The 23,469-nt window shown below is 44.4% G+C and overlaps 3 protein-coding genes across 4 annotated transcripts; all 3 read right to left on the reverse strand.

Moving 5' to 3' along the window:
* Positions 1-279: 279 nt before the first annotated feature.
* Positions 280-6,368, reverse strand: kcnk7 (potassium channel, subfamily K, member 7; the record flags this gene model as incomplete). The annotated part of the gene is made up of 3 exons (XM_083937290.1): positions 280-536; positions 2,667-3,062; positions 6,032-6,368. The coding sequence occupies 3 exons, from the start codon at positions 6,366-6,368 to the stop codon at positions 280-282; spliced, it is 990 nt and encodes a 329-aa protein (XP_083793416.1).
* Positions 6,369-6,512: 144 nt separating this feature from the next.
* Positions 6,513-16,071, reverse strand: taf6l (TAF6-like RNA polymerase II, p300/CBP-associated factor (PCAF)-associated factor). Of its 2 annotated transcripts, XM_083936762.1 has the most exons (12): positions 15,971-16,071; positions 14,761-14,930; positions 14,484-14,570; positions 13,654-13,804; positions 13,501-13,551; positions 13,055-13,149; positions 12,904-12,978; positions 12,403-12,623; positions 11,365-11,497; positions 10,947-11,075; positions 8,479-8,975; positions 6,513-8,396 (listed from the first exon to the last, which is right to left on the reverse strand). In XM_083936762.1, the coding sequence occupies exons 2-12, from the start codon at positions 14,905-14,907 to the stop codon at positions 8,045-8,047; spliced, it is 1,938 nt and encodes a 645-aa protein (XP_083792888.1). In that variant the 5' UTR covers positions 14,908-14,930; positions 15,971-16,071; the 3' UTR covers positions 6,513-8,044. The 2 variants fall into 2 exon arrangements, with proteins under 2 accessions (XP_083792888.1, XP_083792889.1); XM_083936763.1 differs by lacking the exon at positions 15,971-16,071 and having other exon boundaries at positions 14,484-14,565; positions 14,761-14,919.
* Positions 16,072-20,835: 4,764 nt separating this feature from the next.
* On the reverse strand, positions 20,836-22,937 carry cth1 (cysteine three histidine 1; the record flags this gene model as incomplete). The annotated part of the gene is made up of 2 exons (XM_083937291.1): positions 20,836-21,795; positions 22,929-22,937. The coding sequence occupies 2 exons, from the start codon at positions 22,935-22,937 to the stop codon at positions 20,836-20,838; spliced, it is 969 nt and encodes a 322-aa protein (XP_083793417.1).
* Between the last annotated feature and the right edge of the window lie 532 nt (positions 22,938-23,469).

Below are 23,469 nucleotides of genomic sequence, written 5' to 3' on the forward strand. Positions count from 1 at the left end.
AACCAAGTCCAGTTGCTTTTGACTGAAATTGCTTTGGAGATAACGATGACCTGGACAAATGAGAACATTCACAGGCTCGTCAGATGGACACAAACATAACTGATCAATGTTGAATGCTGATCAACTTTATCGTGTTATAATATATAAATGTGGTGACTTAGTGCAGCTTTAGAGACCGGACACCTCCAGGAGTACAAACCAACAATGAAGATGAAAACACTTGTTGTTGTAACTCAGAAGCTGATTGGTTGTGGACGGTTTTGTGAAGGTCAGAGGGTTTCAGGGGGTGTCAGGGGGTCGGTCTGAACAGGGACTCATCAGCTCTAATGGAGTGGAGGAGATGGTACAGATGGACTGGGAGAACTGAGGCTCATCCTCACAGTTTTCTTCACTCAGTGTCAGTTCACTAAGGTGAATCCCTTCCAGCTCGGCATACTGTGGACCAGAGAAGAGCCTCATCACCACACAGACCTGGGGAACCTGCAGGACAGTATCCTTGAAGGTGATGATGACCACCAGGCCAAACAGCAGGTAACCTGTGGAGAGAGCAGAGTATAAACAGTACCAGTCAATAGTTTGGACACGTTTTCCCATTCACGTGAATGAGGAAGTGTGTACTGTATATACTTTACTGTATATATTCCATTTTAAAATGAATGCCCAACATGCAATTACATGCAGCGTTTTAAGTGGTACTATTTTGATTCTAGATTTTTAAATTTGAAAAAAACAATGAAGTGTGGAATGTGCAGAAGAAAAATAACTGACTTAATCATGTAGTTAGAAAAAATCCCAGTCTATATGAGTGAACATTTAAACTCTAATTCCGGTGCAAAAATCCTCCCATGGTCCTTTTCAACACTTACATACATCAAATAAGCCATGGAGAAGATTTGTTTCATGTATAAACTATTAACGGAGAAATACGGTAGAGTCGCTAACAGTGATTAGTTTGGGGCATTCAAACGTCTTTTTTAACCACTAATACTGCTCAAAAATTACACCAAACCTCTGCAGCAGCATGAGAAGAGTCCTTACACAGAAAACAAAGCACCAATGGGCTTCTTCCTTTTGGATTGACTTTGGTAATCCACTTGAATGGACTTTACTATGAGAGGAGCTGGTAAAGGGGCCAGTAGGTAAGTCTTTAAAATACTTAATTCTGGGTTCACTAACTACGTTGTTGGTGCTTTTTTTTCTGTGTAGGGACTCTTCTCATGCTGCTGCAGAGGTTTGCTGTTATTTTGAGCAGTATTAGTGGTTAAAAAAGACGTTTTAATGCCTTCACCGTGCTGCCCCGAGCTAATCAGTGTAGGCCACATTCGGCTGTTAGCGACTCTCCCAGATTTTTCCGTTAATAGTTGATCAACGAAAAAAACCGTCTTGATGGCTTATTTGATGTATGTAAGTGTCTAAAATGACGAGGGGATGATTTAGAGCCGGAATTTCACTTTATTTGAAAGAAAATACTTTCTTTTTTGAAAGTTATGGCCTTGAAAGTGCCTTTCATGTAATCCATGCCATGTAGCGAGACACCGTTTTATGTGTTGCTGTGTTTCTTCCTTTGTTAAAGTGTTATGTGTAAATATGCTAACATGACAGCTAACTGTGATTCAAAGTTTAGCACTGTTCTAAGTGGCATTCTTCTTAGTTAAGTTTAGTTTTAGTTTAAACCCTAACGAGCTGACAATCTCACATGTTTGTTTGATATAACAGTTTTAGAAAGTTGACATATGTTGGCTAGTGCATTAGCATACTGTCCATTTACACATCCAGCAGACAGGTGTCCTGATGTTAAATATAAAAGACATATATCAGACTGTCCTTATAGCTGTTAAATGCTCCACTGATCACTAGCTAGTGTCTAACTGTGTGTGTCTTCTGTTTGCTGCAGAGCAGGTAGAGGACAGTGGCTTTATCACAGCTTTTTTCACTTAAAACACCATTGGCTGATGAGAGCTGAGTTCACAGGGCGGAAAAGCTAAAAGAGGCTAAAAACAGGAAACAGGAAACTGTAGTGTTGTGAATTCTTGAATTGATACAGTATGTCACAGTTCAATTCTTTACAGTTCTACCGCACAAAAAGAGAGCTGAGCCGGAAGGCAAAGCTCTCGATCTACCGGTCAATCTTTGTTCCTACCCTCACCTATGGTCATGAAAGCTGGGTCATGACCGAAAGAACGTGGTCGCGGGTACAAGCGGCCGAAATGGGTTTTCTCAGGAGAGGGGCTGGAGTCTCCCTTGGGGAGAGGGGGGAAAGTTCAGCCATCCGTGAGGAACTCGGAGTAGAGCCGCTGCTCCTTTGCGTTGAAAGGAGCCAGTTGAGGTGGTTCAGGATCATCTAGTAAGGATGCCTCTTGGGCGCCTCCCTAGGGAGGTGTTCAAGGCACGTCCAGCTGGAAGGAGGCCTTGGGAAAGACCCAGGACCAGGTGGAGAGATTATGTCTCCACACTGGCCTGGGAACGCCTCAGGATCCCCCAGTTAGAGCTGGTTAATGTGGCCCGGGAAAGGGAAGTTTGGGGTCCCCTGCTGGAGCTGCTACCCCCGCGACCCGACCCCAGATGAGGTTGAAGATGAGATGAGGTACGATGTCACAGTTCAATACATTTTGTGCATTATAATGAAACTCTTATAATACAATAATATAAGGCAATAAAGGACTTACATGTGGTGAGGAGTTGGAGTGTCTCCTTGGCCGCTGGGCCCCAGCTTCTCCCCAGAGAGTTTCCTCCCTGGCCGACAGTGCTCAGGATTACAAAGCAGAAGAAAAGAGCATCCAAGAAGCTCCAGTCGGGCTCCACCACACAGACCAGGAGGGCGGGGAGGCAGAAAAGGGAGGAGAGGACGAGCACAGAGAGGAGGCTCGCGTGGACAAAGGAGGCCTGACTGAAGGACAAACCCCAGTAAGTGCGCAGGAGGTGGACAGGAGTGTGGGTGAGGACGGGGAGGAGGAGGTCGGAGAGCAGGTTGAGGAGGAGCAGGGTGAGGGGGATCCCCAGCGTGCAGTAGAAGATACAGAAGAGCTTGGCTTCATCAGATTTGGGGGTGTACGAGTCAGAACCTGAGGAAGAAGAGAGGGTAGAGGTCTACAAGGAAGACGATACCACTGAGGAGTTCAGCTAATACATGAAACATGTTGGCAATTAAAGGTGAAACCTCAAGCTTTTCAATGAAGGGATCGCTTCAGTGTCTATAACAGTGGATCCCAACTTTCTTGGTGTGAGGTAACCCCACAGCCCTGGCAGATAAACACACGACGCACCCCTTCATCAGTTACCAGTGTATGTGTCCAATGTAGAACATTGTTTATTACATAAAAGTGGATATACTCTGTACTCGGGCTCAGGCTGGAGTCTTTTGAGTCCGTGGTGGAGAGGAGAACGCTGAACAAACTCTGATCCATCATAGACAATGATCAGCACCCTCTCATCACACAGTGGTCAGACAGCGGAGCACCTTCTCACACAGACTGGGACTGATCCAGGAAATCTGTCCTGCCACACGCATCACACTGTACAATAACAGTTCAAGTGTTCACAACAATACAATTGGAAGCACCTTGTGTTTTTCTCATAATCTGTCCACTGCACCTTAGATTATTATGTTTACATTTGCACTACAATTAGTCTGCTTATTTATACATTTTATTTTTAGGTGTCTTTTATGTTGTATTTTTATATCACTGCTTTGATGTGTCTGTGTGTAATGCTGCTGTTACACTGCAATTTCCCAGCTTGGGATCAATAAAGTATTTCTATTCTATTCTATTCTATTCTATTCTATTTATACAATTGAACTCAGTATTTCAGTTGGATTGGCCTGCAATTGTACTACTGTGAGCTACTACATTGAGTGAAGGGGGACATCCCAAAAGGGTCCGATGTTCCCCGGTTGCATAAGCCTCTACCTTTCGCTGATTTAATCCAGCATTTTGTCAGGGTTAGAGGTTACGGTTAGGGTCAGGAACAGCCCGATGTTCCCAGTCACAAACAAAGCGGGGACATAGGTACGGTCCCCAGTGAAGCTGAATGTTTTTGTTTTGCTAACTAAAACTGTGTTTAATCAGTAGGGCTATTTTTTAGCTAACCATCGTTGCTTTTAGCTAACTGTTTCAACTGTTCATCCATTAATGTTACTTTTAGCTAATTGTATCAACCGTTACTTTAGCTAGTTAAGCAAATTATTTTAATTGCTAAGTCTACTTTTAGTGAACTATCATTACTTTTGGCTAACTATTTCAACTGTATAGTAGAGTATAAGACTGGAAGTGAGAAGTTCTGGGTTTTTTTTTGTCTTATCTCTGAATAATCCCATGAGGGAAATGGTCTTTGAAAGGACCAGACACAAAGATACATTCATCTTTTATTCATTTATTCATATAGCTCACGGTTTCAACTTCTGTGCTAACTTGCTAACTAGTTTTCACATACTCTTATATAACGGCAACATGTTGCTAATGTTCAGTTATCACAGCTGATAAAGGCTATACTTTTATTCAAGTCAGTTTTTTTTACAAATGAGTTGAGCTGTTCCACATTTTTTCCAAGTGTCCCCTGGGTGGGGAATCCCTGGTCTGTAAAGTTTCAGGACGTGGTAAGGAAGTCGGGGACAAACTCAAAGTGTACGGGGCTAACTTTGATCTATCTTATAAATCTGCCATGTACTGTATCCCCACAGTAAAACACAAGGAGCTGATGCAGCTGATCATCTGCATCGTGTGTATGAAACTGTGGAAGACCCGATGCATTATGATCCTCCATCAGACTGTAACAGACAGTAACTCTGTGTGCAAACAGGTGCTCACTGAGCTCCAGAGGAGACGAACCCAGGATAAAAACAGCTCCTTCTATTGAGCAACTTCAACTTATAAACACAGCACTTTGTAAAAACCTCAGACTTTATATGCACTTTTACTGACTTTGCACATGAATTAAAAAGAAAAAAAAGTGAAGACATATCCATCACAATTCCCCATGGCCCAAAGAAACAACCAACCAACCAAAATGTAACAATATTCAGTCCACTATCAGAGAAGACTGAGAAATGAAATGCAATCGGTGCTCACGTAGTCAGGATGACACCCAAAACAAATGACAAAAGTCCAAGTAGGTCACATATCTGGATATACAGTAATAAAGACCAAATTTAGTCACAGAGTCACAAATTAAAATTAAGAAAATGGTAATGTATGTAGCTACACGGTGGTGTACTGGTTAGCACTGTTGCCTCGCAGCGAGAAGGTTCCAGGTTCGCATCCCTACTGGGGGCCTTTCTGTGTGGAGTTTGCATGTTCTCCCCGTGTCTGTGTGTTGTGTGTGCCCCGTGTTTACTCCGGGTACTCCGGTTTCCTCCCACCATCCAAAGACATGTACGTGTTAGGTTAATTGATGACTCTAAAATTGCCCTTAGGTGTGAATGGTTGTCTGTCTCTGTTTGTCTCTATGTGCCCTGTGATGGACTGGCGTCCTGTCCAGGGTGGACCCCGCCTCATGCCCAGTGTCAGCTGGGATCGGCTCAAGCCCCCCGCGACCCCGACAGGGACAAGCGGTTGAAGATGAATGAATGAATGGTAATGTGTGCTACAGTGAACCATGATCACCAGTTTACTACTGTATGCTATGTAACCTTTTCAAATGCATCACAATTCCCAACGGCCCAAAGAAACAACCACCCCACCAAAATATAACGATATTCAGTCCACTATCAGAGAAGACTGAGAAAGGGAAAGCAATCGCTGCTGACGTAGTTGGGATGACACCTAAAACAAAAGTGTGACAAAAGTCCAAGTAGGTCACATATTTGGGTATACCAGGGAAAGGCAATTCTGGTCCTGGTATCCACATCATTAGAATCAGGCGTGTTAGGGTAGGGAGAAACCTAAAACATGCAGGACAGTGGCTCTCCAGGACCGGAATTGCCTACCCCTGGAGTATATACAGTAATATATATATAGTATTATATATATTATTACATTATATTATAATACATATTAGGCCCACTATCTCTACAGATCTCTTAACTGCATCCTACCCATGGTGGTCAGAGTGACAATGACAAAGTAGAGTGATGATGTGAAATCATAGCCTCTCTTGTCAGCGTCAGCCTCCAGAACAGCGACGTCGCTCCGGTAAGCAGAGAGAGCTTTCCCCAGCAGCTCTCTCAGCCCGCTCTCCCGCACACAGGGGTTCTCCTGCAGGAAGGAGCGACGCAGCTCCTCCACCTCCGCTCTCAGCTCCCGCTCCACCGGCTGCTCCACACCTGCGAACACCAGACCGCCCAGCAGAACGAAGAGCAGGTAGCCGAGAACGAGGAAGCCAAATGCATTGGAGTGGCAGAACAGTCCCAGTGAAGACACAAACCGGGCCATTGTTGGTACTGACTGCAACCAAGGACTGCAACCAGATACTTTAGGATACGTTAGGCTTTAAATATTTAAAAAGGTAGAGCGGGTCACAGACACAGGCCCGATCAGAGGGATAGATCAGCTGAAAACAATGAGACATACAGATAAAAAGGTTGGAAACTAAGCCAGTGTTTATTTAGTGGAAACAGCAGCTATACACAAGATGTCCAACTCCCAAATACACAGCCAGCCTAATGCTGTCAATCTGCCCCAACGCTGTCCTCTGGAAGTATTCCTCTGCAGTGTTTCAGAGAGAAATAATACCTTTCTGTCATTACATGAAAACAGTACAATGGTTACAGATAAGCCCTAAGTCTCATTTTAATCTGATTTGTATGGTGCTCAAATTATTGGTTGACTATTCATCAATACAAACAAAAAAAACTTACATTTTAATCACACTACAGAAATGCCCAAAACATTCCCTGGTTCTGGTTCTCCTGTATGCAGATTTTCTGCTGCTCTCCATTGCTTTCTATCCTTGTACAATGAACATGTGGCCATTCGACTTTGAGTCGAACAAGAAAAAAAATGCTTGAATGTTGCGATTTATTATTTTCTGAACGATTCATTTCACAAATCTCATAAAAAAAATAACCAAATAATGACAGTTACGTTGTTGCAGCCATTGAAGATGATTTGGCTTCATCAACTGACTGACCAGATTTATCACTTAAGCAAAAAACAATTTTGTGTTTGCAGTGAAGTTTTTTATTTTTTAAAGCTGCCTAAAGCCCCTTTCACACAGCCTGTTCCCTGCGGGGCTGTTCCGCCTTTGTTCCATCCCACCGTCTGTGTGAAAGGCCCGGATACAGAATGTGGGGACAGATCTGTTGCATCTCTGAGCCAGAAGTGAAGAAGGTAGTTAAAGAGCAGCACCAGCACCAAACAGACGTCTTTGTGAATAGGAAAGCTGGCAGGGCGGAACAACACACTTCTCTTCCTCTCTCTCTTTTCTCTTAAACACACACAACATGCAGCGTCTCTGTCTGTCTCTCTAACAGTTTTGCTTCTATAATATATAAAGTTGGCAGTTTGTGAGTCGGGTTCGAGTGGTTGATTAACGGTGCCGATCGGCAAGCGCACACACGCACAAAACTGGGGCTGTTTGATGGAACAAAGCGAGCGCTGCAGCGATTCTTCATTATGGCGCTGTTGCAGAATTTCTGTGTGAAAGGGGCTTAAATTATTTCAAAGTGGGAAACTTTCTCTTGATTTGTTTGTGTTTTCTTGATTTGCAGTACATCCCAGCCCTGAACCAAGATAAATCAAAACTGTATTGTTGTTCCCTTGATATTAACACTTGTTACTTTTATGTAATAATAGCATCTTTTACATTTCTTTCAATTTGTAAAAACAATGAAACACTCCTGGTGAAAGCTGCTGCAGTAGTCTGTGTCCGTTCATCTCCCAGTCCCTCATCGGTATCAACCATAAAGACTTTTGTTGCCTCAGTGAATTACAGTCAAAATGTTGTTTACAATCTTGATAATAAGGATAAAAAATCCTTTCAATATTCAACTATGAAAATATCATCACAAAAGAATTAAAGACGGCTTAAGTTGAGAACTAAGTATGGGCCTGTTAATGTCTGTAGCTGTGTAGAAGTGCAGTCTGGAGCTCATTTCAGAGTCTGTTCTCTAGAGAGGCAGATGAAGGGAGTAATGGGAACACGCCCAGCGGCGCACAGGTTTGCCCACCCTGCCAATGACAGGTAGTTTGTGGGCGTAGGCACGTGGTGGGATGGCAGGGAGAGCTGGAGTCGGGGTAAAAGTGGTCTGGAAGGGACGGCGCCCTTGGCAACGGCGACCCATTTGCCGCCCGCCGATGAGGAAGGTGAACACTGGGAGTCCTGTCTGAGGAGAGGTGAAGCGAGCTTTGGGGAAAACGTCCCGAGATAGACCTGCTGTACGCTGGCCTGAACGAGACGAGGAAGATCTGGAGCGCTGCACAGAGGAGGATGAGGAGGAGGAGGAGGAGCGGGCCAGGGACCTGAAGAGAAAAAGCATTCAGTACAGCAAACACCCAGCCTAATCATTTGGTTTTCAGAAAGGGTTAGATGTGTTTGTTTTACCTTCCTGATCCGGTAGCTGCCAGGCTGGGCGGGGGTGGATCTGTGCGAGGACTCCCATCCTGCCTGGGGCTGATGTTAAGGTTGGCAGTCAGCTGAGGCATCTTTCGGGTGGTGTCAGGGTTGGAGGCGGGGCCGGAGGCTTCCTTCCTGGTATCACTGAGCGTTGACGGGGTGCAGGGAGGGTAGCTGCCAAACCCGGGCCCTGTACTGAACCGGACAGCCAGGCTGTCTCCAAAGAAAGAGTAGAGCTCGCAGTACATGGCAGGCAGAGGGACCGGGGTCCACTCCTCCCAGGGACAGCCGGCCCCACCTGCCTGAAGGTGGCTGGCGATTCCCAGCGCGGCCTCTGATAGTGGCTCTGGAGGGGGACTGAGGCCAGGGGAGCTCACCCTGTAACCCATCACACCGACCACAGAGCCCAGCTGACCACTGGAGCCCCCCTCTGCTGGCTGAGACAGAGACAGAGCCTTCATCTTCAGCAGACGCTCCACTGCCACCTGCAGGACACACAGGAGGACTTACAGACAAGGCATGGAACTGCAATGTGACCAGGCAACAGTCTGTAGGGTCTGCTGCTACAAGATTTTGCCCCTGACCATGAGGTTTGTTATGAACATCGATGGTGCCAAAAACATTATTCTGGGGACCATTTCTCTAGGACAGAATGTCAACATAGCACACGAGAAACAGTATTTCATAGCAAGTAAACACCATTCATCGATACTGCCACCCTGAATACACACTTTAGATTGTTAGCTCCTAAGAATATAGCAACAATAAGCAGTGCAGCTTTGACTACGTCCCAGCATGGATGAACAAATAAACATTTGTATATCAACCATGGATGACATGGCTATGTGTAAGGTGTTGCCATAACAACTTGTGAAACTCAATGTTTAGCTTGTTCCACTGACCCCAAGTGGCAAAATGAAAAGGAATTATTAAATATTAATAAATTAGTTTTAACACTGCAGTGTTGTCCAACAGATTAACAGTACAGACCAGCAAAAACAAAACTAAACGCATTTATGTTCATTTATAAATTCTATTACAAAATTAGATTTATTTTCTGGTGTTGCTGTAATCTTTGTTTTCTTGTTTTGTTTAGCACAATATAGCTAAGGGTCTCTAAAATGATTTGGCATTAACCCAGAGACATTCAGAACTGCAGAGCATGGGTCACAAGCCAAGTAGGTTTGGAAGCAGTGCTCAGGAGTCCGGTTACTGAGCAACACTTACCACTAATACTGTTCAAAATAAGAGTCCCTACACAGAAAACAAAGCACCAACAACGTAGTTTGTGAACCCAGAGTTTATTAAAAGAGTGTTTTAAAGACTTACCTACTGGCCCCTGTACCAGCTCCTCTCATACTAAAGTCCATTCAAGTGGATTACCAAAGTCGATCCCAAAGGAAGGAGCCCATTGATGGTTTCTTCCAGTAAAACACGTAAACGTTGTGGTTTTTAGCTGTTTGGTGAAATATCTTTACCTCCGGTCTATCCGTAGCCAGTAGCTACACTCATGGAATGGCGTTCTTCTTCAAACACAACTTCTTTGGTTACTTTGGGTCAGAAGCTCTTCTAGGAATTCTGAAGTTGTCCTTTTCCAAATGTTTGCTGCAGACAAAGTGTCTCAATGTCCAGATTCAGAACAATAAGCCACTGGTTTCATCAGAGCACGCTCATCGTAGCACAATGGCAGCCTATGAAAAGTTCCTGGGTTGTAAGCTTTCATTTTTGTTTTACAGCCGGGAAAGATACAATCACGAACCAGTCTGTCTCTCTTCACTTCAAGTTGAAGGCGAGTCCTCTTTACCTGTGGGTCTTCCAGCAACAGACGCTCACTGAGATCTGCGTAATGTTTTGGTGCTGCAGGGAAAGCTGTGGGACTTTGACCACTATTATTAACTTATATTTCACCAAACAGCCACAAACCACAACATTTACGTGTTTTGCTGGAATAAATCACCAATGGGCTCCTTCCTTTTGGATTGACTTTGGTAATCCACTTGAATGGACTTTACTATGAGAGGAGCTGGTACAGGGGCCAGTAGGTAAGTCTTTAAAACACTCTTTCAATAAACTCTGTGTTCACTAACTACGTTGTTGGTGTTCTGATGAGATGAGACAAGAGTTTGTGTGATTAAAATGAAGACTGACAGGAGCTGAAATAAGACTGGGAATGACAGGAGTTTGTCTGAAGAGCTGAGGGGTGATAGAGGTGTGTTTGAAGAAAACGGGGAGTGATAAACAGCGCGTGTGTGTGTTCTGTGTGTAGGACAGACGGAGGCTCACAGTTTTGTACGGTGTTGTCAGAGTGATGGGGTGTTTTCATGAGATGGTACAGGAGATACATATTAGCATTGGTGGCTATTGCAACAACAAAGCAATGATAACTTTTAATCAGTCAGGGTGTCGCCTTGTATCTGATGACAGTATGAAAGCACTTTAGTTGCTGCAGTACTGACCAGGATGGCTCCGTACACCTTATGTCCGTCTGCTTTCACCTGGGCGTTTGAAACAGAGTAGTCATCCAACACAGCCTGCAGGTTGGCCCAGTAGGCAGGGAGATGTGGAAAGAGCACTCTCTCCACAGCCTGCACACAAAAACACACGTTACTACCCTGAGAGGAGAGAGTTTCAACAACAGGAGAGCATATAGTGGAAACAAAACTGATTTACAGCAACGAGATGAACCCTGCAGATGGAGCCAGTCTCTAGTGTAGAGCTCAAGATTCCCAAAGATGCTAAATAGCCGACTTTGGATTTTGCAGGACTAGATGTAAAACGTTTGTATTGAAATTTGTAATATAACACTCCCTGAATGACTCACACACAGGCAGCCACCCACACACTAACACACACCCACACAGTGGTGGAACATACCTTCCATCCCAGAGCGTGGAGCCCCACCACGGCTCCATAGTGGGAGCAGAGTGGTCTCACTGGGTCAGACAGAACCTTCTGGAGTGACAGCAGGATCTGATGGTAGAGACCACTCACCAGGTCACCGTGAGTCCTGGAGAGGAAACACAATAATAAAATTAGAATAAATATTGGCCATTCATTAATTGGACTGAGACAGGACTCAAATGGGTGTTAGTGTTGCTCTGTCAGCTGGATGTGAGAATCACAACAGCCTGATAATGTGTTTGCTGTTACAACTTTAAAAGGGGTGATAGTGTCAGATGTTGTATTCTCAATTTACTCAACATGTGGCCAAACATGAGGCAGCTATTCAATTACAAAACATAGTATATATATTTTTCTATTATTATCTTTTTGGCAGTTTTCAAGCCTTTTATTATAGAGGTTCGAGTCAAACCTACGGCCGCTGCCTCGAGGACCTTCAGCCTCTTTACATGGGGCGACTGCTCTAACCACAGAGCCACCGGCCGCCCCAGGAGTGGAAATCTTAATAACGCTCCATCTTTACCCGTGTAAAGGGGTAAAAACATTCAAGTGTGCTCTGATCTGGTCAAGCTGGCTCACATCGCGTAAGCGTTTACGTAACATCCATGTGCAGAGTACAGGTAAACAACAACAAACATGTGGGACTGTTTCCATCAGTGGGACATTCAAGTGTCCTGGGTGGAGCCGAGGCGGTGGGAGGCCGCAGACCGTGCTGCATATCCTTGTCTCACTGAATTGCGTCCTGCTTCTCCGCTGTTAGGGAGAGGAGAATGAAGTTTCGACGCATGCACCAGCTCTGGGTGCTGTTGTGTGGCAGTGCTTCACAGCTCCACCCAGTCACCCCCATCGGATTTCACACACTTTTCCGTCACCGTATGCACGCAGATTTCCCCCCAAAAACGCTTGTCTAAACGTGGAATAAAAAGTGGGAATGAAACGCCACTTTTGCGTTTCCTTTCTAGATCGTCCCTGTCTTAACATAGCCTAATTGTTCCTCCTATGAACACTCACCAGAAAATGTGGCTCAGGAGCAGGGCGGCGTAGTCCCTGAGGGTCCAGTGGTCGTTGAGCGGGTTGATGGAGGCGGCCAGCGGCTCCAGGATGCAGTACATGACGCTGGAGACCAGGCTGCGCACGTATGAGCCCAGGTACAGGTAGGGGTTCTGAACCAGGCTCTTCACCATGTGGAGGAGCCTGTTGAGCTGCTCCAGATCGTGACTCACAGACTTCACCTGCACAGAAACAACTGCACAATCAACACCTGGGAAAACACATCACTCTGTTGCCTTCATATTTACCTACTTGTTTATATAGTTACTGTAAAATATGTGGCAGTAAAAAGCTGCCTGTTTAAATTTAAGACAATCAAAAACATTTTTAAACACAACTGTGAAACCTGGGAACGTTTTTTGCAACTTTGAGATTTAAAATGGAATAAATAGGACGGTTTGTAGTCAGTGTGGGTTTGGGATCTAACTTTGTTTCAAAGTCTGCAGGATGGGACAAACCTACCCCACTGATGACATAAACAAAGTATGGCAGGAGGGCAGCGATCTTGGAGTTGGATTGGAGGTCCAGCAGAGCCACCTGAAACACGAAAGAAAAGACGTTAGAAGCAACAGTGTTTTGACTGAACGTTCCACTGTGTTCAGCAGCAGCATACCTTCATGAGGTGGGGGTCCTCTCCCAGGATGGCCCGTGTGATCTGCTGGTAGTACTTCAACAGGTCATCTGACAGAGACTGCACTGCTGTGGGAACTGGGACAATTCAACAGTCAGGTCCAACTTAAACCCTCCATCAGCGTTCAATTGATCAACACTCAGTGACAGTGACAAAAGTCTCTCATTTAAACAACATTATATTCTTTGGAAACAAAAAGATATAATGTGTCTTAACTGCACGGATTCCTAACATAATAGGTGGAAAACAATGAACATGACTCGCTGTCAGTGCAGATTTAGCTGTTAGCATGTAGCAGTCTGGTCAGCGCCCGGGGTTTTAATAAAGGAGGTGGATAGTTGTGCAAATGTGAAGGGTGCTGTGTGTGTGGAAGAGAAACTCTGGAGCTGATTCTCCTGACACTGCTCACAGTTGTGGTCTAGTCTCACCTGTCCCCTGAGGCTCCAGATTGCCTTTCCCATCCAGGTAAGACACGTTTACTGACAGGAAAAGAAAACAAGAGAAAATACTAGTAAGAGATGCTGAACTTTCAGCATCAATGATACTTCTGTTAATAGTTTATGACAGTGTGTGGGTCATACCTCGCACCATGGTCTCAGCACAGCCCTTGGGAATGTTGGTGGCCAGAGCCAACTCGACCAGGTTGATGTCCCGATCCTCGATGAAGAAGAGCTCTCCTTCTTTGGCTGAGCGGAAAGGAAGGGCGTCCTGGGCCCCGTAGCCACATATGGCCTGATAACACACAGAGATGAAGAAGCTGAAGGGAGTGATCCCTGTGACGTGTTGATGTCACATATGCCTCTAAGGGCGCACTCACACTGTCCATCCGTACCGTGCCAAAGTACGTTTCACTGCTAAAGTTCCTTTGACCAGTGTGAGTGCAGAGGTGGGCTTTTGTAAAGCATGTTTGCACATGCACGAGCACAAGCGTGCGCACGTGTAGGAGCACGAGGACTACGGCGGTTCTGACGTCATTTTCTATGCGCCTGTTGGGACATAGAAAAAAGAAGGAGGGACCATGCGCGGACATTTAAAACAATGGCGGCGAAAGGTTCACGTTGGTGTGATGCGGAGGTGGAGTGTTTACTGCAGATTTGGTCGATGAAAAGATTCAAAAACAGTCGACAAGACGCACAAAAACTCTGAGGTCTACGGAAAGATTTGTAAACAAAGCGACGCATCGCAATGACGTCATCAATGCGTGTGGCGTGTTACGGCGTGGTGACGTATAGGCAGCAAGAAGCATTCACTGAGGCCCAGGTAGTGTGAGTACAAACGGGCCTGGGGAGCGGGGGGAGAGGGAGGGGAGGACAAGTACCCTAAAGCACGGGGCACGGTACGGACGGACAGTGTGAGTGCGCCCTGAGTGGAATGGGAGAGAACACCGAGGTGAGCACTACAACTTCCTCACCTCCACGTTGCTCCAGCGCAGCGCTCTGTTGAAGTCCTCCACTGTCAGCTTCCTCCTCTTGGCATGTCTCATGAACTGAGAGCTGCTCTGTGTGGGTCCAGAACAACACAGATCGACACAGCCTGTTAGGAACATTTGTTCATGTGTGTGCACTTCCTAATGTAATCAGTTGATGAAGCTCCACCCAAAATGACTCTTCTAGTATGAAACAAGCACGCATTTTGAATCTCCTGAAGAAATGTTTCAGTCCTCTTTCCAAGCACCGGGCGACACTGACCTGCGTAGCTTCCCTGAGGCGGTAACACACGTCCTCGGCCAACAGAGCGGCCACATCGTCGCCGAGCTCCACGCCTGCACTCTCGGCCATGAGTTTGACAGACTCCCGGGAGACCTCGGCGAAGCGGCGCTCTTCCCGGTCCGCCATGCTCAAGGCCACCCACCAGGAAACTGGCAAGAAAAAGCACCTTACGTTAACATCTGTTACCTGTGGCCGTTCATAAGGCCTTTTACACCGAAGACAAAGGGCCAGTATTGAGTCAGTTTGATATTCAAATAAAAACTGTTCTGCATTTAAACCATTGGAGCCGATCCCAGCTGACACTGGGCGTGAGGCGGGGTCCACCCTGGACAGGACGCCACTCTATCACAGGACAGAGACAGACAACCATTCACACTCACGGGCAATTTAGAGTCATCAATTAACCGAACACCTGCACGTCTTTGGACTGTGGAGGTGGAGAACCCGGAGAAAACCCACGCAGACACGGGGAGAACACGCAAACTCCACACAGAAGGGCCCCAGCCAGGATTCGAACCAGCAACCCTCTTGCTGTGACCATTTCATTGAATTATGTCAAACCACTTGTGCAAGGTCTAATAAGACTAATATTCCTCATGCATCACAACACATGTTTTTGAATAATATATTTTCAATTATATTTTTTAAGATTTGTTTTTAGCTCTTTAGCGTTACAACCATGCTACCGCTGCTGCTTTAAAGTTTACATTTAGAAGACGGTATTGAAATTGAGTGGTTTTGGTGGATCAGACATATCCCGAATTCACAAAAGCATGTATGTGATTGGCTGCAGGTCTTCACTTTGGGTGGATCTGTTGTATATTAACGGCAATAAGACAAACTGTTAAATAACCACATTTTTCAATGGGAAATGGTACACGGTGTCCGGAGTGCTAACACGATCAAGGTCCCATCTATCAGATGTAACTAACTATTTAAAAGTAACTACTGGGGGAAATATTATTTAAGTTAACGTGACACAAACACAACTACCATTCGTTATTGTTTCAAACTAAAATCCAGGTAAAATATAGCGCGAGGAAACCAGTTATGGGTACTAGCCCGGGACATCACCGGTGGCAGCTAACGTGAAGTTAGCCACAGTAAGCACATGCTAACAGCTAAAGTTAGCTGTCTCAGCGCAGAGACAATGCGACGTGAACACGTTCATATTTGAACCAGACTTTACCTTCTTCACTGGAACGGCTGAATGCTGAGTTTCATCACACGGAGGGAAGGTTTACATCAGTGGAGCTGCTGCTCTCAACACAAGGCGCTGCAATAACACAGTCAAGCTAGCAAGCAGGAGGAACGCACACTTCCGGCAAAGCCTTCAAAATAAAGGCAAGCTATTGTTGAACTGTATTTTTTATTTATTTATTTATTTATTTAATTTTTTATTGTGACCCTGTCTGACGTGGGTTGTTGGGAGAGTCCTGGGCGCTGGCGAGGTGCTGTTGAGCAGGGCACCGAACCCCCAACTGCACGGGGCGCTGAGCCATTGGCAGCCCCCTCACTCTGACATCTCTCCTTAATTGCATGTATAGGTCCTGTTTGTGCGTGTGTGTGTGTAACATGAATAACAGATTGAAAAAATTGAATTTCACTTGCGGGATAAATAAAAGGAATTCTTCTTCTTCTTCTTCTTCATCTTCTTCTTATCTTCCTCTTCCTCTTCCTCTTCTTCTTCTTCTTCTTCTTCTTCTTCGTCTCTTCTTCGTCTGTTCTTCGTCTCTTCTTCTTCTTCTTCTTCTTCTTCTTCGTCTCTTCTTCCTCTTCTTCTTCTTCGTCTCTTCTTCCTCTTCTTCTTCCTCTTCTTCTTCTTCTTCTTCTTCTTCTTCCTCTTCTTCTTCTTCTTCTTCTTCTTCATCTTCTTCTTCTTCTTCTTCTTCTTCTTCCTCTTCGTCTCTTCTTCGTCTGTTCTTCGTCTCTTCTTCTTCTTCTTCTTCTTCTTCTTCGTCTCTTCTTCCTCTTCTTGTTCTTCTTCTTCTTCGTCTCTTCTTCCTCTTCTTCTTCTTCGTCTCTTCTTCCTCTTCTTCTTCCTCTTCTTCTTCTTCTTCTTCTTCTTCTTCTTTTTCTTATTTCCATCTTAAAGCAGACATACTGTACATGTACTACACATGTTTCTGTGTTCTTGTCTGCAAAATCCAATAAAAAACTTTTGAAAAAGAATTTAAAATAAATAAACAAATAAAATAGAATATCAAAAATAGATAAAATAAAAAGAATACATCCATGGGTATGTCCCATTGTTGATACAATAAGTTAAAATATGCAGTCTGTAAAACGGAAATATGTAATTGATGTATTTTCAAAAGTTTCTTAATCGAAGTTAATACATTTGACTAAAAACACACATACGGTTTAGTTCTGGCTAACTTCACTCCGTTCGGTTCTTTTTGCTCTTTATTTGAATATTCAGAGTTTACAGAAAGTGTTAAAGTAACATAGAACACAACACAGGAGAGCGTCTTCACATTCAAAAGTACATACAGCAAGGATGTCATATAAAAGAAAATAAATGAATAAATAAACATTGTCATGTCAATACATAGATGTATGTAATAAACCCTGTCGTCATACATGTCATTAAATGCCACCGGGTATATCAAATACATTTTCACAGTTGTCTAAAAACGTTGCATCCTCGTTGTTTTTGACTGAGGCTAGGGATTTATAAAGGGAATCGCATCCAATACAAAAATGAGAAAAGCTTGAACATTTTCGTTTGTGGATAAAATATTTACCAAATAAAATTAAAAATGATATACTGAAGACACGTGTTTTGATTTTCATACTAAAATATAACATCTTGAAGGGAAAAATTGACCAAATTTGCATTGTGACTATATATGGCTGCTAATGTTTCACAGACACTACTCTTTCACAGTAATCTGCTGGAACATCAGTGTGTTTACATCCATATCATATCATATATCATATATCATATATCATATATATATATATATATATATATATATATATATATATATATATATATATTATTCTTTCAAAGCCTGTAAGAGTATTATGCCACCATCTGCACTTTATATTATTATTTTTTCATTATTGAATTGTTTTGTTGTTACTATAGCAGTTAGATCATTCATGTTGTGTCACTTACCATTGTGTCTTGCCACTTTACCTATTGTGTCTTGTCTTGTCTAGTCTACGCATGGGAGAGGGAGAAACCAAATTAAGATTCCTTGTTTGTCTAGTTCGTGTAAAGAATTGACAATAAAGCTGACTTTGACTTTGACTTTGATATTCAGAAAACAAATGGTTGAAAGTTTCATCAGCACGGCCACAAAAAAAACCCAAGAGCGGTACACACCCATGCCTTTGAAATGAGTGATTTAACGGGATGTATTCTGTGAGTGTGTTTGAAATGAGCTTCTTTTACTTTGTTATGAATACAGTATCTGGGAGGTAAAGGCCATGCTTTCTCCCAGTCTGTGTCTTCTGAATGACAGTGCCAATCAAGCTTTCCTCATGGAGAAAAGCTCTTTTTATCTTCATGTTGATGTGTGCTGTGAAGCGCCAAGAGGTGAAGGCTGGTGATTGGTGGATTGAAGAGCATGTGGAGGTACAGATTGGTTAATTGGATAGCAGTCAGACACAGGTGGCTGCTCTGGAATTGAGGGATGTTATCGGTCTGCTGAGAACTTCACACACAGATATTGCCAGGAAATGAAGTGCTTCTATTTTGAACGGCCTCACTCTTCTGGTTCCAGATTTCAGCCTGATGTTGGAACCCTGCTCCAGGCAGTTGCTCCCAATCCGGTGTAGGGGGGGGGGGGGGGGGGGGGGGGTGGATAGATCAGTTTATCAAGTCAGTGGGCTTTATTTGGATGCAAGTTTCCATAACAATGTTGCCAAAGCATCAATAAACAATTAGTCCAAATATTCGGACAGTACACAAAAAAGAGTATTAGGCTATAACAATTAACATATTATTAATATACAGTATACAAATATATATATATATATATATATATACACACACACACACAATATGATATTATGATATGCATGCTGTATGTATTTTTGGCACTACTACATTCATTTATATATATATATCTATATATATATATATATATATATATATATAGATACAGTAAAATGTATTCCAGAGCTGTATATACAGTATACATACAGTATATATATATATATATATATATATATATATATATATATATACTGTATGTATACTGTGTGATGACTTGTGAGCATCCATCTTCCCCTTGATCACATTCCAGAGGTTTTCAAGGGGGTTCAGGTCTGGAGAGTGCTCTGGCCATGATAGGGTCTTGATCTGATGGTCCTTCATACACAGCTCGGTTGACTTAGCTGCATGGCATGGAGCATTGTCCTGGGAGTTGGGGAACATTGTCAGAGCAGAAGAAAGTTTTCTTCCAGGATAACCTTGTACGTGGCTTGATTCATTCAACCGGTGCAGACAGATGTGCGTCCTCCACAGAGCTGGGTCGGTCTGACGTTTCTGTCTGTTATAGTGAAGGTTTTCGTTGCCACCGTACTCTAGGGGGGAATTGTTGGGTCTCTGTAAATCATAAATAAGTCATAGAGTGTGGTCTTTACCTACTCTGTAAAGTGTCCTGAGATAACTTTTGTTATGATTTGGCACTTTAAATAAAATTGAACTCATGCGTCCTTCGTAAAGCCGAATCTGCCTGATTCCAGCCTTGCTGCAGTACCCCCAGATCATCACCGAGCCTCCAAACTTCACAGTGGGGGTGAGACACTGGCTTAGGCCTCTCTCCAGGTTTCTGTCTAACCAGGTGTCGGGTTAGACACCTGGTTAGACAGAAGGTGAACTCAGATGACCTTACTCCAGTCCTCTAGGGTCCAATCCTCATTTCCTCACTCAAAACATTTTTGGCATAGTCCATAGTTATGTTTAGAGTGTGATTACTTTTAAAAAAGGTACTACCAGCACTTTTTTGCCATTCAATTGGTCCTATTGCAAGATAGTGATGACCAAAATAGTTTCTTTACTTTTCCTCATCAATTTAGGTAGAATTCTCATATTTGGGTTCAGGTGATGACTTAATCAGCACCTCATTAAGAAGAAATGAGGTGCGCTTGTGTTGGAATTTAACAGACACCGGAACAGAAGGGCTGGCATACATGTTGGGATGCTGATTTCAGAAAAAAATATATACATATTCAGTGGTCTTATTTTAATTTTTTTTAGTCAATGCTATGAGACGTGCAACAGTCGCTGAACTGAGGGCAGCCACTGAACGTGAACGCACACAAATACCAACGGAATCGTTTGGTGATGTGTGCGATTCCATTGCTTGGCATTGTCAGCAGTGTCTGAATCAGACGGACGTCAGTTTGAGAACAGGCAGTGACAAAGCGAGGTTTTTAAAGGCTATTACATTTTGAAAACGAAATTAAGTAATTAAGTAGGAGTATTAAAATGTGTAGACTTTTTTGGGGGAAACCCCTGTGTTTGTTTCAATTTAAAGTCATGAAAGACTTTTTAAACTGCGTTTTGTGTGCACCGTGCCCCCAGGGCACTGAGGCCCGTGTTCTCCCACATTAAACAGGACCTTCCAAACACAACATTGAAAGAGAAATCAGTGTATGCTGTAGCATTCATATTTCCTGTCATTGAACTAACCATATTCAATACACACTACACTTCATATTCACTTCTGTGTGGCATTGACCTGTGTAAAAACCAATAGATACAAAGCTTAGGTTAAAATTAGTTTATTCATGATTCTGAGGTCAGACCTTTCATTTACTCAGTTCATTAATAAGTATTTACAATAGTTAAAAAATATTACACTCATAAGCAGCAACAGTAGTGATTCCAGAGACTGACCACCTGTACCAGACTGCTTGATCTGCAAATGAACAGTTCAAGGCCTGCTTGACCTGCTGACACAAGCAACCAAATTAAAAAATATATATTTAAAAAAATGCCCTAGGGAAAGGGGAGGGTTAAAAAATAAAAATAAAAGAAAAGATTGAATTGGGGTGTGGTGTTCAGTGCTGATTCTGGAGTCTAATCCCATCCAGTTAGAGTGCCCGGTTGTCCCAGATCCCCTGGGCCTTGCTGCTCTCAAGCTGCTGCAGGTGGAGGGCCAGCGGCAGCAGCAGGTCACTCAGGTGCTGACTGGAGAAGGTGAAGGCGTTGTGGGCCGTGCCCTCTGCAGGCGGGGTGGGGAAAGGGGAGGCCGGTGGGGGAGAAGAGGAGGTGGAAGAAATTGGCGAGGTGGAAGGGAAGAGGGACGTGGGGGAAGGTAAGCCAGAACTGCCAAGGGAAGGCTGAGGGAAGAAGGACCCTCCTGGGCTCTGGTCAGAGGCTCTGATCTTGCTGGGGAGGCCGTGCTGGAAGCGGCAGCGTGTGCCGTACAGGCAGAACCCAAAGGAGCTGAAGGTGCGGCACAGAGCTCCTCGTGGCTTCCACTCCTTGGCCTGTGGTTGGAGCTGGGGACTGGAAACGGGCAAGGGCTTCTCCTCGCCAACATCAGGAGAGTCTGGACTGCCGCCGACGTCTCCACCATCGACATGAAGGAAGTTGCAGCGGGTACCGAAGGGGCAAACGCCAAAGGAGCGGAAGGTGCGGCAGGGGACATTCCTGCGGTAGCGCTGGGCCGGGCGCTGCTCAGTGGGGCTGTGGACGAACAGGCAGCGGCTGCCGTAGTAGCAGTAGCCCGTTGTGTGGAAGCTGCGACACAACTCAGTCTTGTACTTTGGGTGGCGGAAGGGGACATGGAGCTCATGGAGGCCGTGGGCGAACTGGCAGCGCTCGGCATACTTGCAGAAACCGGTAGTTGAGTAGCTGGTGCACAGCTCAGTCTTGTAGCGGGTGGAGCAGACCCAGGGGATGAGCGGAGGGGAGGAGGACTCCACCAGGGGGAGCAGGGCCCTCGCTAGGGAGAGCCCTTCACCCTCTCCAGAGTCCTCACTGGCCAGCAGGTTGTCCACCAGCTCCTCATCTTGGTAGGAAGGCAGGAACAAGTCATCACTACTGGTCTGAGAGAAAAAAAAAAAAAAGAGAGTCCAGAGGTTAAGATGAGCATGATAGAACAGTGCTAGAAGATTCACTTTAGTCTCAATAGCTGAAGTGTCAGGCAGACAATACAATTAGGATAGTCATTTAGAACTCATCAGTATCCACTACAGGATCTGCCTCACTCCTGTTTTTCTCCTTATAGCCACCTACATCTAATGATCAACACAGGTTATTTTATTCAGTTACCTATAAATGAAAATGCACATCACAAATTTCCAGATTTGAGTATGACTGTAGGGGAGAGGGGGATTTGAGCCTGTGGGAAAGTTCAGCCACCCCTTAGTTTGAGGAAACTGTAGAAAATCGCTCATGTGACCACACAGTTTAAGAGTTAGCCGTTTTACTCACCCTGTGACAGATTGACCTATCGAATAAGTGGGAAGAAAAATGAAGATCAAATTTGTCATTCATACAAGTTAGTGCTTCAGAAAGTTACACGTTAGCTCTGAGCTGCTGCAGACACCCTTAGTGTTAAAATGGCAGGGCAAGTTGAGATAGCAGCTTCGTTTATTGTTAGATTAATTAAAGTATTATTTTACATTACTTTACCAAAATGACAACATTTTGAGTTATAGAACAAAAAGATGAGCTGGATTAAGGAGGAAAAACGTAAAATGTATTAATAAAACCAGGGAATCATTTTCCCAGGAAATGCTTATCAAGTTTATACACATATGCCTTGTTGGGGGCACATTGAGTTTTTTTGGAAAGTCATAAATTGAAAGCCATTTATTTTAGATCCACAGTGATGGTTGTCACGGATTCACCACATCCTGAAACACATGTAGATATTTCAGTTGGAGGAATTTGTCAGGCCTCCACTTTAAAAAGACACCAAGTAAGACTGGCACAGCTCACCCCGCTCTCCCCTAACGCTGTTAGTTAACCAACCAAGTGGTTCATACACACACACACACACACACACACACACCAGGTGCAGGTACAAGAACCCACAGTGAGTCATGGCACTTCTGTTTGTCTGAACCATGTTGTAATGATGTTACCTTGACAATACCTCACTAATACCGTCACCAAAACAAAAAGTCATATCTAACACAAATGTAAAAGTACAGCACGGTCCAAGTGGACTCACCTCAAACATGGCTGCAGACAGATGGAGTTGCGAGGATTCTGGAGGTTGAAGTGCGGCAGAAAAGAGCCTCCCGTGCCCCGCTGTGTATGTGTGTGTCCCGGTGTGTGTGAGTTGGTGAAGCGGCTGGACCCTCACCCTCCTGCTGCTACAGAGTCACAAGCAAAGAGCCAGAGCTCCCGTGTGTCTTTTAAACCGGCTCTCGCCTCCCGCCTTCACTTCAAACGAGCTTCAGGTGCGCTCGAGCTCCACGTCACAAGCGTGTCTGGAGCGACCAATCACGTCCACGTGCGGGGAACGCGCTCAGTGACGCGGCAGTTAGCGGTGAACGTAAGCGTCACAGTAGTTCCGTTAATATCCGCGTTAGTCTGAATGAATTATCATCGCGTTCAACTTTCCGTGTGTGGTATGAAGCTTTAATGGTGTGACTGATTTGTGTTGTTTGTTTTTTATCGTGTTTTACAGAGAAACACGGAGCAGGTCGCGAGCCGGCGGATGTTTATCTCGGCTCAATCCACATCCGCAGTGTTAAAGGTGAGCCTCG

The sequence above is a fragment of the Echiichthys vipera genome, assembly GCF_963691815.1.
Source record: "Echiichthys vipera genome assembly, chromosome: 22".
In the NCBI taxonomy this organism is placed as follows: Eukaryota; Metazoa; Chordata; class Actinopteri; order Perciformes; family Trachinidae; genus Echiichthys; species Echiichthys vipera.